Genomic DNA, 19,288 nt, shown 5'->3' with positions numbered 1-19,288 from the left:
GTCCTTCTATGACATGAAATAAAGCTTTTAACATCCATTCACTCCTGTTTGTTTTGTCCTCTGCAAAAACAGCTCCTCTTAAAATGAGGGAGATATGAATGAAAACAGAGAAGAGTTTGTTTGCAGGAAAATCTGCCAAGAAAACTGTCTGGATTCTTTTATTTCCAAAAAGTAATAATTCTGGGTCTCAAAACCAGAACAATGACTACATTCCAGTCTGCGTATTGAGCCGTTCCTTCAGTTTGGGAGGTTTAATTCTCTCTTCAAAGACTTCACAAAGTATTTATTATAACTCAGTATCCAAAAAAACGTTTTTAAAAGATTTGCTCGTCGTGAAAGTTGCGTGATTAGATCATTTTCTGTTGGAAAGACGATTTGATTTGATTTTTCTTTGCAGCGGTCTGTTTATGTGACAGCTCTGCTCCATAGTTGGGAGCTGCTTCCATCATGCGGACGCCTCAGCATCCGTGCGCTGGCATCCCAGAGTGAAGCCGGTGGAGGAGCGGGCGATCCAAACGGTTCTGGGCCCTCACACGCAGAACCGAGTGGGTTTTCTTATCACCAAGGAGATTCGCTTGTTTCAAAGGGATTTGTGTTTCCTCCGTGACAAAGCCACCAGTTGACTCTCCTTTGGCATTGTTTCCATGGTGATTGCATGTAATTTTAAGCCGCTTTGCATCACCGCCAGCTTTATGTCGTTGCATTTTTGCCACATTTTCTTCTGGGAGGCGAAGTAGAAGTCTCTAGAAAGTCTTAAATGAGTGAAAAAGAGATGATTTTGACTGGACGTCATCAGCTGCTGGACCAGAAATGTTGGCCTGCGCCTCCTGATTTCCCACACGGCTGCTGTCAGGGGATAAACGGTGTAGTTTGAATATGACTGGAGTCTGATTTTACATCTTTTTGAGTATTTGTGACTCAGACGGAGCTGTGATCGAAATAAATCTGAGCGCTGCTGCACATCAGACACATTTCATCACCCACGTTCTTTCAATCTCCCTTTTTTTTTTTTTTGGAGATCATGATGCCTTCTTTTTTCAAGCAGCATTACATAAATTCCTGCTGCCTTTCTCTTTTTGTCAGCGTTTCTGAGAGTCTTGTTTGAATCTAAATCTTGCAGGCAGATGAAAGTTGCCGCACCGTGTCTGAGCACAGCGCCGCGGCGTCTTGGCGGCGCTCACAAAGACGGCTGGATATGTCGAAGATTAGCAAACTAATTCAGATTGATGTCAGCTGTTTGTTGCCAAGCCGCCTGGACCAGATTCTACAATGTGTTACCTAATCTTAGAGGCACAGAGCCAGCAAAAACGGAGAAAATAAACCAGCAAAGAGTGTTGCAGGAAAAACTTGTTGGATTCAAACTGCGGTCCAAACTCAACGATAACCCGAAATTGGACCGGGACAAAGCTGGAACACCACAGAGAGACCTGAACTCATGAGATTCAGGCCGATTTAGTTCAACTGGAATGGTTCAAACGATGTTTGTTGTTTTTATAAAACGAAACCAACTAATTCCAAAAGTCGTTTATCCGTCTGGAAGATCCTGAATCGAATACATTTTTCCATCCGACTCCAGAATTTTCCATTTGAGTAGTATTACTTTGAAGTAGTGCTACTCTTAATTGAGTACATTTTTACTATGACCTTATCTTAGTCTGTTGGACTGGTTCTGTCTGTGGTTCAGTGGTCTTTGTGGCGGGATTGCAGTTTGGTACTGGATGGGAGGCAAATGTCCAAACAAAGGAGGAATTTGGCTTTGACCTTCAGGCACACTCCAAAAACCTAAAACCACAAACTGTGTTTTGTCACGTTGACTTAAAGCCACAAATGCTGCATCCCAGAGAAAAGAATCTTGAATGAGGTTGTGTTTGTGTTGTGGGAGGTGTGGAGATCGGTTAGATGCTACAATCATGGACACATGGAAATCTCTGCCGTTATAATCTACATGAAATATATCTATAAACCACTGCAGATCAATCCTTTCTCCCAACTGCCCTGAAAAATGGTCAAACCTGTAGGGGTTGCTGTAAGGGGGAAGAAGTGAGGCGCAATTAACCAATCAGACGTAGTTTGTGTGGACATCCTACAGGTACCTACGGATCCCATCAACACTCAACGTCAACGCCGGCGTTTGAGCAGGTCAGTAAGGAATACGCGCACCTTACTAACGGCTAGAGTGTGGCGTAAGGACAACATACGTCATAAGTGCGAATAACTTCCATGATCCTTACAAATACTTCAGGATACACCTACACAAGCACAGTAATTGATTGTTTCATTTTTATGAGCTCCCTTTAGGTGTCTTGCAGTGACACACGTAAAGAAACACATATTTCAAACAGTTTTGTAATTGTTATCAATATTATAACAGCAGTTCTTCTAGCTGAGGTATTATCACTGATGTAAAGCAGCAAGAAAAAAATAATTTTAAATGCGTAGAAATTCTTGAAAGAAAAATCTGCCTCTCTAATGTGGAATTCAAGCACAATAAGAGATGAAATATATAATATATAATATCCAAACATCGAACTTTCACGACATCAGAAACAAAATTTCCTAAATTCTTTGAACATCTTATGGAAGCCTGTATTGATGATATATTAATTTTTGTCAATAACGATGCTAACATTGATTAAAAAATTGGGGAACGTAGCTCCGCCCCTGGCCCATGTCGTTTTTGTGTTGCACTTTGAGACAGACTCAGTGAAGGACTGGATGTTTATAAAACAACTGAACTGATTTGAAATTATGCTTCTGTGTTTCATCTTCCTCCTCCATAAAGTTCTTGTGTTGCCAAGCGTTGAATTTGTATTTTCTAGCGGCAAAATACTAAAATGTTGTCTTGAAGCTATAAATAATCATCCAGAAATGAGTGAGTTTAGATGAACATAGAAATGAGAGTCATCTGCGTAGAATTAAACAGTAAATGATGCTTTTACAAAATAAAAAAATGAAGTTGAAGTAGTTTTACAGGGACAGAAAACACAAACAGATGTAAAAATCTTGGACTCGGTGTAAACACAACTGTGGGCTTTTGTGTCTCTGGGTCAGAATTTAGTGTTGCATCATAATTCAAACTGAGCTCAACACCTCAATCCTCAGAGGAGCCTGTCTAGACAGAGAAGCCGTGACTCCTGTTTCTGTTTGTTGCTGTCACCACAGATTGTGCTGCTTGGAAACTCTGAGAATCAATAACAGTCTGGACGCTCACTGATGTGCTGAAAAAGGCCCGGCTGGCCTGCACGCTCCCAGCTGCAGCACGCAATCCAGCTGTCTAATAAACTTTGTCGAGTGTTACCTTTCATCACGTTGCTGTGACGGAGGGGTCAGCGTGGTATCACTGCACCCCCGGGAGTGCCCACACAGCCCATCCCTCAGGCCTTTGAAAAGACCAACATCAAGGCTTTCCTGAATTGAAAGGCTCTCTTCACCGCTGCTGACCAGTCTCTTATTTTCTCTGACAGAGATCAGTCAAACGGAAATCCCTTTGGGCTCAACAAACACTTGACTGATAATCTGTGGTGGACCAAAACTGTGACTGTTTAGTTTGGTAAACCCACCTGCCAATCAAGAAGAATTTCCCCTAATGATACACACATTTAAGATCTGGTTAAACTAAATTAACTCCGCCCCCTAACGGACCGCCACCAAGAATAGAAAGAACATAAGCAAAACTTATGGATACCTGACTGTACATGCTTTTATTGGTGTGATGTTGGACGTCACTGGAAAATTCTCCCTTCTGAAACCAGCCTCCAGTGGTCGCTTTAAGAATTACAACTTTTGATACTTTCTGGTTTGCTCCAAATTTTGGAATGTAAATGGTGGGCTTGGGATTCTCGCTTGTCTAAAATGTAAGAGTGAGGGCTCTATTGCCCGACATGTTGGATCTTCAAACGAGGGAAGTATTTTTTTTAAAAACAATGACAATGAAAAGAATCTGGGTCACGTCAGTCTGCAGTTTGTACTGGACCGGTTTTAGCTGGCTGTTTGGATTTTTCAAAACACGCGCAGTAAGACCAAAAAATATGAATTTTCATTTTCAGTGCCAAATATGAACTTGCAGGCAGGATTGAGTGGTGATTTATGTCCTCAACAACCTCCAAAGCTCAGCTCCACCATGTCATCTATTCTTCCACAAGAAATTGCAATAGATTTTTGTAAAATGGTTGGCAGCAACATGTTTACTAAACAGATTATGAGTATTACTTTGGCCATGGTAGATTTAACTACATTCCACTATGGGACATCACCCATCGAAGAGGAGTTTTTTCCAAATGACATGGTGTTGGTTATGCAGACTTATTCCTTAGCCTCGTTTACCTCAAACTCAAATGACCTTTGAACTGCTTTAAGGTTCAAATGAAAAGTTAGAAATTTCTGACTTCTCAGTCAGTTTGCTGCCATTATGAAGGTGGTTTCCCATAGCAACCATTATGTTTTTTTCATGTTTCAGTCTGATGAATGCATGTACCAATATTTACTTTGAAACATTGAACTTCATTTTCTAAATTTCCTTGGCAACAAGCGTTTTTACAAGCCTCGTCCACTTTGTAAAGAGGATTTTCTTGCAATACTGTCACTCTGTTCTGCTTCTGCGTACTCCCACTGTTGGGGTGAAGGAGTTAAAAGTACTTTTCATCTCCATTACGACACGTTCGCTTTGGTAACACAATTTTTGCATTTTGGTTCCGACCTTTCTACAAAGGAAAGGTTGTTTTTTTGAAGCGTCCGCCTCTGATGTTACGCTAAAAAGGAAAATTGCTGTGTCTTTTAAAGCTGTTAAATGTTTCCTTCTTTCCCATCATGTCACCCAACGTTTGGCCTGTTGGAGCTTTCCTCCAGCCCTCATTTACACAACAAAGTCAACAATAGAGAACAAGCGTTTGGAGCGGAAAAGTGATTCCTTTCTTTTCCAGTTTTATCCAATTTAATCTTTGGACACCAATTTTGTTGGGATTCAGACAACAGGACACATTTTAGTGCTAAAAACGAAGAGATTACAACATAAAAGTTGTTTCGGATGAGCCACTGCTCTCTTGCGTCCGTCTCATTAGACATCAGTGTTCACACGGTTCAAAGCCTGATGATGACCCCCCCCACCCCTGCCAGAAATAAGGTAATTGGCAAAACTGCAACAACCAAAGCAAACAAAGGTTTGCTGAATACCAATGTGCTCACACTGGAGACCAATTAAGGCCTGAGGACTGTCAGCCACCGAAGGCTTCCCACCAAATGCTGTCAACACAACCCAGCAAACACAACCTCTGAAGTGCTGCTCAGGCAGCAAAGTGCCCAACGCGACCTGACAGGGTCGGCTCTCTGAGCCTGACGGGGGGGGGGGGGGGGGGGGGGGGGGGGGGGGGGGGACGGCGCCGCGCCGCAGAGCTTCTATCAGGACGTCCTTGGAGGTGAACACGGAAACCAGAGACTCCTCTGAGAGCGCAGCAGGTCTCTGTTCCGCTGCAGAAGCTCCACCTGAGCCCGCTTCTGTTGGGTTCTGAACGTCTCTGGAAAGCTGGACCGACAGAAAAAGGTTCATGACCCAAAACCCAAACTGTGTTTTTCAAATCCTGAAGGGACTAAAACGTACAGCAGCTTACAGGAGCTAAAATAACATGAAAACTGAATCAAACCAGATCTCTTTGCTGCTAAAGGCCGTGTCCCACAGCCACAACCTACATTTTGAGCATATTGAACAAATGAAAATTGGTCACACGTGAACATGCGTGGGACGGTCGTGGAAAAACAAGAATTTGCGTATTTATCTTGCAAAAATCCCGAAGAATTGCCTAAGATTAACTAAAATGCGAGTAAACTTCGGAATTTTCCACAGACCAAAAATATAAATTCGGCCCATAACCGAATTCACGTAAAAATCTGCAGACATCGATGAAAGACGAACGCGAGAAACACTTTTGAACGACGAATGTCACGCATGGATCACCAAAGACCAAAATGTCATACGTGGAAAATCCACAGAAAGTATGCAGTGGCTGTGTGACACGGCCTTTAGGTAAAACACCTTTGGAAACTGAATTTGGTAAGGAATTATCTTTCATAGAAATAAACTTAAAGCGTTTCAATATCTTTAACAAGGTCAGTTCACAGAGTGACCTCTAGGGGGCAGGATACTCTAGTTTCCATTCCAGAATTGAGTCGTACAGAAAAACGTCTTTTTAAACCTTTTTTGTTAAATTTAATATCCGTTTAATATCCTCTTGGAAGCTGCACGGGGGTGTAGTGGTTAGCGCTCTCAGGCGCGGGTTTGAATCCGGCTTGGGTCCGTCTGTGTGGTTTTTGCGTGTTCTCCTCGTGTTTGCATGGTTTAGTCCAGGCTCTCCGGTTTCAGTCCAAAAACATGCCTCACAGAGTGACTGGGGACTAAATTGCCCCCAGGTGTGTGAGGGTGTGTGGTCATGTGACTCTGCCGCAGACTGATGACCTGTTCAGAGTGCACTGGGATAGGCTCCAGCAACCCTGAAAGAGATTCAGCGGGTTCTGAACATGGATGGCAACTCTTGCAGGGAAGACGTTTCAGTGTTTTTGTGTGTATGTGTTAAATTTTGGGCCGGGCCATTTGATTGACAGGTGGAGGTTGAGTAGTCGTTGTTGGAACGGCTTTGACTGATGATTTTCAACAACTGCTGGGCTCGTTTCTCTGGTTGCAGAACTTGTTGAGTGTGAACACGTCCAAATAGACTTGTTCCTGGTGATGATTGGGAAATAACATTTCCGGTGGGCTTTCCTCTGGAACCAATTATGATAGAAACAGGAAGAAGAAGAAATCTGCAGAAAGTTGTTCTAACAGAGTGTTGTTTGGAGGATTGTGTGTCAGCAGCTGCTGAGTAGCTGCTCGGATAAATGCGCCGCTCTGAAGGCTGGAATGAGTTTAGTGGTGATGGCGGCGCGACACGCTGAGTCATCAGATTTGAACGAGTCTCCGTGTCGTCTTCTCTCCTGACTTCGTCACCTCAGAAATGACACGAATGTTTAATGTTGAGCCTGGAAACGGCACTGAAATGCAGGCTAAGCTCTGAGCTAAGCTCCGGCTCGGAGCGTGGATGCTGGCTGTTGTTGTGGGGGCTGTGGGGGCTGTGGGGGGGTGGGGGTGTGGGGGGGTAGAAATGCTGCTGTTTGCTGTTTTGGAGGAAGCTGCAGAGGGTTTAGCATGCATGGCAGAGCTGTTCTCCCGTCTGTGCACTTCCTGCGTTTCCTCCAGTTCCTGGTGATGCTGAGCTGTTTGTGAGCATGACCAGAATCGAACAGGACCCCCCCCCCCCCAACCCCCCACACCCTACCGACAGCAGGACATGAACCCCCCCCCCCCCCACACACACACACACTGACAGTGGTTGTCATTTTTCTTAGATGAGGAAGCTGTCACAGCCTCAACCTCCATCCGACCACCAGGGGAGGACGTCTCCAGAGGCAGAAGTGCGAGCCCGGCAGCCGGTTCATCGCGCTCGGTCCTGCCCCAAAAACGGCGCCCCGCGCCCCAGAAAGGGGACGTCGCCCCATCTGCTCTGCCCCAGAATCTGCTCCCTCTCCTGGGCAGAGGACTGACTGTTAGCTCCCTCCACGGGAGTCACGCTCCAGAGCTGCAGAAAAACGAGGTGAAGCCGCCGGAATCAGCCGCAGCGCCGGGCCAAGGCCGCCGTCTGACCCCTCCCACGGACGCAAACTTCCAGCCGCCTCGCACACAGACCCCGCCCCTCGAGCTGGAGGCTGACAGCACCATGGAGAGCTCCATGCTGGACGGGGATGCACTTTCAGCAGGTATTTGTGGCATTTAATCATTTTTCCTTTTTTCCTTTTTTTCCAAATAGACCTTAAAGCAGCTTCAGTGTATGGAAAGCCATCAGGGCCAAATTCAAGACGCATTGGGTCTTTCTGGGGCATTTCTCAAAAGAACATGAAGATGAACTAATAATGGAAATGTGTAATTTTCTTTCTTTGTGTTTATTTTTATTCATTTATTGTTCTTTTGAACAGAGTTACATTTTTAACAGTTTTTCTTTGCTATTTCTTTGTTTTGTGGGTAACTATTTTGTCAAACTTTTTCTTCGCCTTCTGAGAATTTATTCTAAAAACAAATACCAGAAAAGAACTGAATTTAAATAAAGTCCTAAAGATGAATGCTTTGGGTTTACAGTCATTCCTGAAATCCTCCACAGCTGAACTTTAATTTTTATCCTTTGCTTTGCTTTGTGTAATTGTCTGTTTAATTTGACCTTTTTATTCATTCTTCACCAATTTGATTGCACTGCTGATGTTCAGTTGGGGGTGTGAGGGGCTGTAAGCTAGCAGGAGAGAGTTTAAACACATGGATGATGGGACACGGGGGCGGGCTTGCTTTGTTGTGTGATTGTCTGTTTCTTTTTAACTTTTTATTTAAAAAACTTGGTCAGATTTATCCAGATCAGTTGATTTTTTTTTATTTAATTCGGTTCAAACTATTTTAGTCTCGTTCATCTTAAACCACAAAGAGCTAAAGAAGGGAACATTTTCCTTTGAATTAAGCAGGAACTAAGTTGACAACATCGAGATAAATGAACGTATTAAATCATATTTAAAGAACTTTTCTGCAAACATCTCTGGAAAATAGATTTTCTTCTTTGCCAGCAGCCTCTAAAACTAGGTCACTTCATCACAGTGAAGTGGCACTGAGGAAAAAAGAAATATTCACATTACATAGTGGGGCTCCAGAGGACAATTTCATCATCTAAATTTCACTTTGACTGGGAATCTTGTCGGGTTCTTCTCCTCTCTCGGCTCCTCCGGCAGGTTTGACGTCCTGAAGAAAAACGTGACGTTCGGAGATGTCCCACTTTTCCAGCTGCAGCAAATGCAGCGGCCTGAGAAGGCATAATCGTGATTACCGAGACGTTTAGGGAAAGCTCCAGTTCCTAACTTCTTCCTAAGGAAATGTTCAACAGCAACTCCAGGAAGTTAGGAGTTTCCTGCAGTAATCACACCAGCAGGATTAACGAGTCTCCTAATCCGAGCAGAAACCCGCTCAAACCCTGTTTTTTTTTCTGCAGCCGCGTCCAGCTGCATGCTGAATTTCACCGAGCCGGAGGGCTTCATCGACTCTGCGGACAACCCCCCCCTGCCCGACGGCGTCCTCCTGCACTGCACCTACACTGTGACGGTGTACACGGGCTACGGCGTGGAGCTGCAGGTACGCACCTGCACCCGCTGCATCACGTTGAGGGGGGGTGGGGGGGTGGAGGAAGGCTGCAGGTGTTTGGGGGGGGGTGCAGATGTGGAGGGGGATGCAGGTGAAGCTCATATTGTTGGATCCCTCCAGGATGCAGTTGCCTTCACTGCCTATGGGCTCTCTGCTCATCCTCTGGATAGGATGGGGGGGGTTAAGCTTATCCTCCTGTCGCTGCGCAGACCTGCAAGACTCCAAGTGGAGCTTTGGCTCAACTCTGCCCCCCAGTGGTCGCTGGTGGAACTCCTCTTCTTCAGTCGTGACAGACCCACTTTTTGACATGGCATTTTTCTGACGATGGGCGACTTTCATGAAGAAAATTACATTTCTGAGTATTCGTTAATCCAAATCGTTGTGAATCAGGAGCAGACAAAAAAATTCAGTTTGAAAAAGATCTTCTCTGTGACGTAGAAAACACACACGAGCTCCCTGCTCCGCTCCTGTCTGATGCAGACACACAGATCCATGAACGTCTTTGTTTTCCTGGTCGGACCTGGAATCCGGATCAGAACTGGACGGATGGATCTGATATTGTTGCCATTTTCGGTGCATTGCTATTGTTGACGGGTGATGGGAAGGGGGGCGAGGTTGCTCCAACACTTCCTCCCACAACTCAGAGGTGAATTTCTGCAGAAACTGTGTCCTAGAAAACAACACAGGTTTATCATCATCGTAATTAAAAGACCACTGAGAACGCTTTGAAAATAGATCAGAAGACGATCGAGGTGGAACTTTAAAGTTTAAGGGGCTTTGGAGGTCTGAATAAATTAACCGCCCTTTCTGTTTTAGTATTTGACTTTAGTTTGGTTGAAGTTGACCCTGTTTTGCCCTGATTTTGTTCAAGTAGACGCTTGTTTCTTTGCTAAAACTCTTTCCTGTGAGAAGAAAAAAAGGTTTAGGTAGGAATGTTGGCATGCCAGCATTCTCAAATTCCCTCCCTAACTACTAAGAAGCAAAATAGTCCGGTACTATTTATCCCTGGATTTTAAAAGCAGTTCAGACAGAATTCTCACTACTTTTTTTTTTAAATCGCAAAATGTGACATCACAGATTTCCCAAAGTAAAAACCCTGATCAATAAGGACATTTTACGAAGACTATTTATGAATCCACTCTGTTCAGATGATGAATAAAAGACATGAAATAGCTCAAACGGGATGCATTGTGGTTTACATTCACGCATCCATGCACGCTACTTTTCTGCAGAGACTTCTGGGAAATTTCAGGGCAGTGGATTTTGGAATTGCAGATTCAGACAGCTCCACAAAATGCCAAACAGACTTTATGTAAGCAGCAACTTGAGCCCATATACCATTCAAATGTCTTAATTGATCTGTCACCACTGAAATCCCCTCAGTGGTGTTCAAGGGCGGGGCAAAGTTTGAAGCTCTGTTGGTTTCACGCAAAGACACGCCCCCTAAGAGTTTGCAAATATAAATTCATTATTTTATTTGGCCTGTCCAGCAGCCGAACGAACAGCCTCTTGTGTTGGACAGATGTTATTTGGACACACAGGGTGGATATTTGTATAAACCCCCTTTGTATTCAAAGCAAACTGACTTTAACAAAATCAAAATGGCTAGTTGTAGAAAATACACCATTTATCTTTTACAATATTTTTAAAATATATATAGATTCAATGGTAAGTAGCTCACACCTGTAAACAGCCTCATGAATCTGATTGTCGTTATTTCATCAGACTTCTGTCTGAATCGCTGTGTGATGCCTGTCTGTTGGGGTTTCCAGGTGAAGAGCGTGAACCTGTCCGACAGCGAGCAGCTGTCCATCAGGGGCGTGGACGAGCGAGGCGCCTCGCTGGTTCTGGCCAATCACACGCTGCTGGTGGAGGGTCAGGTCATCCGCAGTCCCACCAACACTCTGTCGGTTTCCTACCGCTCTGCGGCGGAGGGGAGCCTGGGCCTGTTCCAGCTGCACTACCAGAGTGAGTCTTCGTGCTGAAACAGTCCAAAGCCAGTCCTGTCCTCCCGAAAAACAGACGCTGTGACTGAATCTGTCGCGGGAATCCACTCATTAGATCTCTGATTTATCGGCCGTCGTCTCATTAGAAGGCTGACTATGAGTCGTCTGAAGGTGTGTGTCTGTTTCGGACTGAAAGTGCCAGTGCATGATGGGAAATGACAAGGCTGAAACAGGAGAAGCATCCGGCTGAAATGATCCACCTGTGACATTAATCACATCTATCTAACGAGGCAGAGAAAGACGATCTGGATAAATGGAAAAGCGGAACCCCATCAGAGACACGCGGAGGCGCGAAATCTCCCGCAGAGACCGTTACGGCACATTTACAGCTGCTGTAACGGTCCAAACATGTAACAAACGCGACCATGCTGCGGGGGGCTTCTTTCCAGCTAATACTGTCCCTTTAGGATAGAAGATGTTCTTCCATCCATCAAGACTGGCTGAAAATCTCCCAGCATGCTCCGTGTTGACGCCTCACGTAAACGTTTGTGCGCCGTCAGATCCCATTTTTCAGACCGAATCCGCCATCACGAGTCAAAGTGGAGCTCTGAGACGGTCTCCTTGAAAAGGTCAAACGTGCCTCGGTGGCGGCTGCACGGATGCAGAGCGTCACGCCATGTGGAGCAGCATCTGGCGCCACATTTGCATCCCTGCATTTTCAATGCAAAACAGGCTGCATTCATTACAGCAGCAGCAGAAGACAGAAACGGTGTGTGTGACCCGTAAATCACTGGACAAAGGACAAAGTGACGCCCCTTTCAGGGGAGGATATTTCTCAACAGTTGGTGCTTATTTGCAGTTTTCAGGCTGAGCTGCCCTCTCCCAAAGAGGCCTCACTTTGGGGAGGTGTCGGTGCTGGACCTGCTCCCCGGTGGCATCGCCCGCTTCCACTGCCACATGGGTTACCACCTGGAGGGGGCGCACCTTCTCACCTGCCTCAACGCCTCCCTGCCAACCTGGAGCGGCAAAGAGCCCACCTGCAGAGGTCAGTGCGTCTGAATCTGAAGCTATGGAGGTCTGCTGGTGCCAAAACAAAAAGAGTTTTTTTACGTTCTTAAATGTTAAGTAAAGATACTAAGTTTAAATTGATTTAGTCTGCAAGTAGAATACTATGCAGACAATGAATAATGTTTTTAACGTGTTGAATTAATTATGTGTCACTATTACCTCTATTGATCATTGACCTTTTTTTTTTACAATTGAAGTTTTTTAATATATGACACGTTTTTTATACAATGTTTTGAAATACAGATATTGTCTCATTTTTTAAATTACTGGCCAAATATTTTGTATTATTATGGTTTTCAATATAAAAAGCAAAAAACTGTTCATTTAAATGGAATATCAAGGCACCTCTAACAGATAAAAATATACCTAAATGAGAGTAAAGTTGTGAAATTATGAGAAAAAAAATTTTCTAACATTTTGTGACTCGTCTTCTAATAAATTCATGACTAATCTTGAAAAATTATTACTCTACATTTCTGATAATATTCTGACTTATTCTCGCTCAGTGTTTCCTATAATTTATTCTCACTGAGTTTTTTTTTTTACAACTTTATTGTTGAGAGATTTTTGATTTTTGAGAACCAATTTTTTCTCATTACCATAACAATTTTTTTCTGTCTTCCAATGATTTTAAAACTTGCTCTTGTAAAATTCTGACTTTTTCTTCTTTATTCTCATTTTTTCATAATATCTAATTGTTAGACTTTTTTCTTACAAAAATTTGACTTTTTTGATTTCATTTTTGTAAAAAGATGACTTTTTTAATCATAATTGTACAATTTTATTTTGTAATATTTAATTTTGTTCCCACATAGTTTACAACTTTATTCTCATAAAAAAATGTATATTTTTAATTTAGTTTTAAAAAAATGTTTATTTATTTCTTTTAATTAAAATACTTTATTCTGAGAGAATTTGGAGCTATTTCTAATTTTTTTCCCTCTATTTTTGTAAAACGCTTACTTTTTTCTTATAATTTTACGTTTTTACTATGTCAAAAGGTTGATGTTGTCAAATAATTTTTGTCTTTAATTTAAAAAAAAGTATTCTCACATTTTTTTAATGGTGGCTCTAATACTTTGTTGTTGTTAATATACAAACAGAAACGTGTTACAAAAAACATATACACTGATTTTTTGTGCAGAAGTTTATGACATGATCTGAATCATTTTAAACCAAGAATTCAGTCAAACTTACAAAATTAGTTTAAAACGCATCAAACAAACCATTAAGGCAACAATTGAACAAAAACGAACAAAATTTAAAGTAAGAATTGTAAGAGAAATAAAAAAAATACTAATAGATGTATAAATGTATACATCTAGAAATACTAAAACCACCAAATTCTTCATTAACGTTTTATTTGTGCAAATGTATTTCTGTATTTTTGGTTGATTAGTCTTTTGCTGAATCATACTATCTGTTTCTGTAGTTCAGTCGTTTCAGTTTTCATTTAAAGCGGCGACATTAACCAACCAGCTGTTTCGCCACAGATCAGCCTCAGTTTTGTCCTTCCAGCTTTGTGTGGGGGCACAGTGAAGAACGCCACCATAGGGAGGGTGTTGTCCCCCTCTCCCCACCACGGACCCAACGCCACATTGGACCGGTCCTGCTCCTGGTCCCTGGAGGCCCCAAAAGACCAGAGGCTGCACCTCCACCTGGAGAGACTGCTTTTGGGGCCGACTGACAGGTACAGTCATGTTCATCTGTCCAAAGCGACAAATGTGGAACAAAAGGAGGAAAAAATCAGGTCAGGGTCTACTAACTACCAATTTTATATTATTATTATCTATTTTATTATTGGAAGCACTTTGAGATGCTTTGTAGCAGGAAAATCGAGTTTAATTTAATTTAACTAAATGTAACTAGGAGCCAACAACAAATATCTTTCTGGGCTTTTTTAGACAATTTATTTGTTTTTGTTTTGTCGTTTCTATTGGTTTGCAACAATTAACACACAAAAAACAACAACATTTTATTATGAAATAAAAATAAAATAAAATAATGGAAATAATAAATAAAGCCTAAAAAAAAGACAAAAAAGGACGTTTAAAAAAACCGAATCCATATTTAACCTCATGGGTTCTGCAAGGGGCTCTCATGGGGCTGTCCAGGGTAAACCCAGCATCTGCCTGACAGCAGCTGGGATAGGCTCCAGCATCTCTGTGACCCTGAACAAGAATGTGCGTGTTTAGAAATCGGATGGATGAGTTTTCTCTGTTGACGTGGCGACACATTTTCTGAGGTGTTCAGTTGTTGAAGGTGACTGGTCAGTTTTGAACCAAGAGTCAGGAAGTGAGTCAGGAAGTTAAAACAACAGCTGGAGCGCCAAAATGAGAACCTAAAATCTGAAAACGCAAATGTGGCATAAAATCTGGGTTCTAATTTCACTAAATTCACTCAGTCCAGTTCTCTAAAACAGTCAATGGTGACAACCCAAAAACTATCTCAAAAGGAAACTTCCTGGTCTTTTTCTTCTTTTTTTTTTTGGAGTCCCAGTTTACAAAGGATGTAGAACCTTTTTCCTGCAGTTGTGCTCAGCTTTTTCTTTGTTTCACCACATCCTCTCCATCTTCATCGGGTCTTGGTTGGCAGACGCTTCGAAGCGACATTAACTTGTCTGGCGCCATTAATGGAATCTTTCTCGCGTTTCTCGTTGCTGCAGGCTGGTGTTGTGGAGCGGCCTGGACGCCGGCTCGGTGGTTCTGTTTGACTCGGCCCGTGGGGGTCAGATCCCCTTTGAGGGTGTGATCAGTGAGGGCCCGGCTGTGCGGATCCAATTCATCACCGATCAGCCCAACCCTAACACAGGATTCAACATCCGCTACGAAGGTAGGCCGGCGATGAAACCCAAAGAAACGCAGAAAGCCCGCTGGGGTCTTCAGCGTCTCTTCAACTCGACCCACTGTCATGGATTTGGTTCTGTCCAGAGATAAAAACCTGGATCTGAGGATGGACTTGGACATTCTCCTTTTGAGATCCCAGTCTTGACTTGTAACTGGAACTTTGAGAACAGTGTGAACTGTTTTATGGCTGTTTGTATCTCCTCTTTTTTTCTCTCCTTATTTTCTGTTTAACAACTGAACTTTCATTTTAACTAAGACATTTCCGACTAAAGACTTGACTTGTGACTGAAAACACCAGACCAGACTGTGGGCACCTCTGGTTCTTACTCCTGTCTGTTTGTAGATACCATTAAGTTCATTGGTGACGTCAAAGAAAGAGTCTTTTCCAGTTTTTTGCTGCTAAACGACAAAAATTCCTCCAGAATTTTGACCAAAAAAAACCAACAGATGTTTTGCTTCCCCAGCTTTTGAGCGGGGCCACTGCTACGAGCCGTACCTGCAGAACGGAAACTTCACGACCACTGACCCCCTGTACGGGGTTGGAGCTGTCATCCAGTTCACCTGTGACCCAGGCCACTCTCTGGAACAGGGCCCCCCTGTAATTGAGTGCATTAGCGCCCGGGACCCGTACTGGAACGACACAGAACCCATCTGCAAAGGTGAAGCCGGTGCTCGGTTGTGTTTTTGTTGGCTCTGTTGTGGTCCTAGTTCCTCAATCTGAACCCTTTCCCTGCAGCCCAGTGTGGGGGGGACCTGACCGGACCTGGGGGCGTGATTCTGTCCCCTAACTGGCCCGAGTGGTACGGCGAAGGCGAGGACTGCAGCTGGAGGGTTCATGTGGAGGAGGACAAGCGAGTGCTGCTGGATGTTCAGCTGTAAGACAAACACCAACAAACCAATGAACAGTAGTTGTGGCGAGTTCAAAGCTTCCTCACTGCGGCTCTGACACTAAATGCCTGATGGAACATTTCCTGATCAGATTAACCTTCTTGAAGTTCTGGATCATTCAGTTTCCACATCATTTTGTATCAAAATCTTTGCAGTCGTAACAAAAGTCTGTGTTAGAGAATAGAAGGCAAAAGAGAAATTAGGTGTGAATCTCAACATAGAACAGGAGTCACACTGGATTCAGCTGTCAGGAACTGGAGGAGTAGGAGCCAAAATGCTGGAAAACTGCAAACATTTGATAAATAAACGTATTCAGGACAAAAACCGTGGAGAAACAACAAGCAGATAAAATAGATGACCTACACACTTCTACTGACTGAAGACAATGAACAGAAAAGAAGAAGACAGCTGTGGATGATTGACGGCAACCTGGAGTGACTGACAGACGACAGAACACGACCAAAAACACTGAAAAACTGAACTAAACTGCAGAATCCTCACAGCCACAGTATGATGGCTTTAAAATATAATCAAAAATGTCAGCGTTCTGGGAACCACCTGTATTAAAGCTAATTCATGTTGATTCTGCCTGCAGCACAATGTGCCAACGTAAAGAGCCTCCAGGGTTTTATTGCTTTGATGTCTTCCCACTCTATGCTAAAGTCATCGAACTCATGTTGACAATAGTTTGTTTAATTTGTAAAAGAAATGAAAGTTGTATCACTTTCAGCTGAGTTTTTCTCTATTGTTAGTTTATTGTAAAATTATACTTAATGTCGGCATTGTTTAAAGGACAAAAAAAAGTGTTTTTGCTGCTCTTTTCTAACTTTGAGCCCCTCTAAAATCCTGTGCACGTGCCTGGTTCAACGGCTGTTGTTGCTGGAAACAAAGAGAATAAAATATCTATCAATATGACAGCTGTGGTTGATGGTACCAAACCCTTCAGAACACAACTGTAGTCTCAGTCCTACCAGCCCGTCAGACCTCTAACTCTAGGTTTTCTACTTGGAGGACTTGAACTCCATATTTTCTGCTCCATTGAGGACTCTGGATGAAAGAAAACCTGAGAGGACCAGAAGTCTGTTTTCTGCCAGTTTAACCACCCACTCCACTCTTTCAATGACGCCCTCCTGTCCACAGGCTGAACATCAGCGACAGCGACATGCTGACCATCACTGACGGCGACGAGGTCGCCACCCGGATCTTGGGCCGCTACGTCGGAGGCAGCGGTCCCTTCAAGCTCTCCTCCACCAGCCCGGACCTGACCATCACCTTCCACTCCGACCCGGCGGGCCTCGTCTTTGGCAAAGGCGAAGGCTTTATCATCAACTACATGGGTGGGTGACGATTGGTCGTGGTCGAACCCTCATTTCTGTTCCATCAGTCACACGTGGACTGTTTCAGGGACCTGTCTTAAGAACCAGTTAAATGCACCTGTAAGGAGGGCGCTGTGGGTTTTTGGGTTGTCTGGGTCCGTGAAGGGTCGGAAAGAGGAAAGTTTCCAAGAGAATGATTTGTTTCTTAAAGGACAAAACAAGAAGGGTCTTAACCCTTTAACTTCAAAGCTTTAGCTCCAGACTTGACATTCTTTCAACTACCGTAACTTTTCCACCGTTTAGGAAAATTCTGAAGAGCAGCTGGCCTCGCATTGAATGTTCGAAGCGTTTAATTGACAGACTCTCCAGAGCTCGCTTTTCAGTGGCAGGGGTGTGGCCTTCTGATAAGCTCACTCCTGATTGGAGAGACTGATTGCCATAGAAACGTTGACACAGACACTGACTTGGACCAATTACTGCTTACTGATGATTTCTGGTTTGAACATGGCAACAGCCGTATTGCAAGAAATACAGTTGACGTCATTTCGTGTGAACTGGAAGTCATTGGGACTGAAGGCGGACCTGGCTGCAGACACGATGGCGCCCAGACATCATTGGTCGGAAGCGGAAATTCTACAGGATTTCAGAATTCTACCACTTTTTATTCAAACTTTTTAATGTGAAGAAACAGTTTAGTGTACAAGAACAACGGCGAGTACAGAGAACCACCATCCCCCAACCCACCCACCCAAGATCCCTTCTGAAACTTAATGCTTTGTAAGAACATTTATTAAAGAACATTAGAATATTTCTCAACTTAAAGAGTTTTTCTGTAATCAGACTGTACCGCAGCATACTTTATGACGCACATTAGGAGTGTCTTTCTGTCCTTAAAACCAGAAGGCCTTCCTCCTTCATTTGTTAAGTGGTAGAGGTCTTGAACTTCTGGTTCCGGAAGTTCCATGCGGTCCAGTTCTCCTATACAGTCATTTATGTAAAAATGGACCTTCGTTTAAGACGTTCTTGCGGATTCAGCTGGAATTGAATCCTCATTCGGTTTGCTTTAACGCGGCGCCCTCTGACAAGAACCAAAGACTCATGCAGTTCAGGACTCATGTGGACCACATATCCCATCATCCCACACTGCCTCCCCCTCCAAATATCTCTCCAATCCGGCTTTTACAGACATTTCTGTTTGTTATTGCCTGAAGAAGAACCAAAAAGGAGGAATAAGAGAAAGTCTGCCCCAGAAAGTGAAGAGCGTAGAGAACATTAGGGACATTAAAGCAGTAGAAGCTTCCTCCTGGGACCGCGGCCTGCATGTCTGATGATTGATCTGTTAGCTTACAGTGTTGCATAACACTGTACAGTATAATAGGCCTGCAGGGATTTCTAAGTTGAAGTTCCACGATCAATTCTTCATTCTCTATTGACTCTGTCCGCCTCCTCTGTGCAGCCCAAACTTGTGGTGGGTAATTTATTCTCCCCACCACACGTGCACATGCACGTGCACGCGCAGAGTTTCATGCTGCGTCGTCCCGGTTCCCCCCTGTGGGAAATGTGTGAGTTTGTGGTGTCGAGAGGGTGACGAGTAAATTGGCTGCTCTGTCTCCGCGCTGCTAAATTGGTGTCAGGTGTTGGAACGGGAAAACGCCGCTGACTCCAGTTGTAAATCTGGGGCTCGTGTGTGGAAGGGCGCCGTTGTACGGCGGTAAAACAAATAGGATGTGATTGAACAAGGGCAGAGGGAAGGGAATGAGAGGAAAAAAAGAAAAGAAGAGAGATAGATTGGGCAACTTGAGGAGAAGCGATACATCTCCATGGGATGGTTTACTAGTATTTCTCTTGGTCAAAGATTCAAACCTCAGTCCCTTGATTCTGCTTTTGCTTTCATGGCCACCGTTTTAACTGAAACATTAACATTTTACACGAACAAACTCAGAAACAGCCTCAGTTTAAAGGAGAAAAGGAGGAAGGAGATGAAATCACATGACTTCAGAGCCAAAAGCTTCAGTTACAGTTACTTCTTAC

The 19,288-nt window shown here is 43.6% G+C and overlaps 1 protein-coding gene across 6 annotated transcripts in view; it reads left to right on the top strand.

Annotated features, from left to right (window-relative positions):
* The window catches only part of sez6l (seizure related 6 homolog (mouse)-like), a 52,755-nt gene that overhangs the window by 23,876 nt on the left and 9,591 nt on the right, over positions 1–19,288 (top strand). For all 6 annotated transcript variants that reach the window (XM_023961138.2, XM_078956087.1, XM_023961136.2 and 3 more), the window contains exons 2-10: positions 7,372–7,779; positions 9,045–9,184; positions 10,966–11,161; positions 11,999–12,184; positions 13,726–13,897; positions 14,873–15,039; positions 15,518–15,712; positions 15,790–15,928; positions 17,082–17,278. In XM_023961138.2, the coding sequence (XP_023816906.1) occupies positions 7,372–7,779; positions 9,045–9,184; positions 10,966–11,161; positions 11,999–12,184; positions 13,726–13,897; positions 14,873–15,039; positions 15,518–15,712; positions 15,790–15,928; positions 17,082–17,278 (1,800 nt within the window). The remainder of the gene's footprint in view (positions 1–7,371; positions 7,780–9,044; positions 9,185–10,965; positions 11,162–11,998; positions 12,185–13,725; positions 13,898–14,872; positions 15,040–15,517; positions 15,713–15,789; positions 15,929–17,081; positions 17,279–19,288) is intronic.

This window comes from Oryzias latipes, chromosome 12, assembly GCF_053564925.1.
Source record: "Oryzias latipes strain Hd-rR chromosome 12, Olatipes_Hd-rR_3.1".
In the NCBI taxonomy this organism is placed as follows: Eukaryota; Metazoa; Chordata; class Actinopteri; order Beloniformes; family Adrianichthyidae; genus Oryzias; species Oryzias latipes.
The sequence above is the reverse complement of the archived record's forward strand: the minus strand, read 5'-3'. Positions and strand labels throughout refer to the sequence as shown.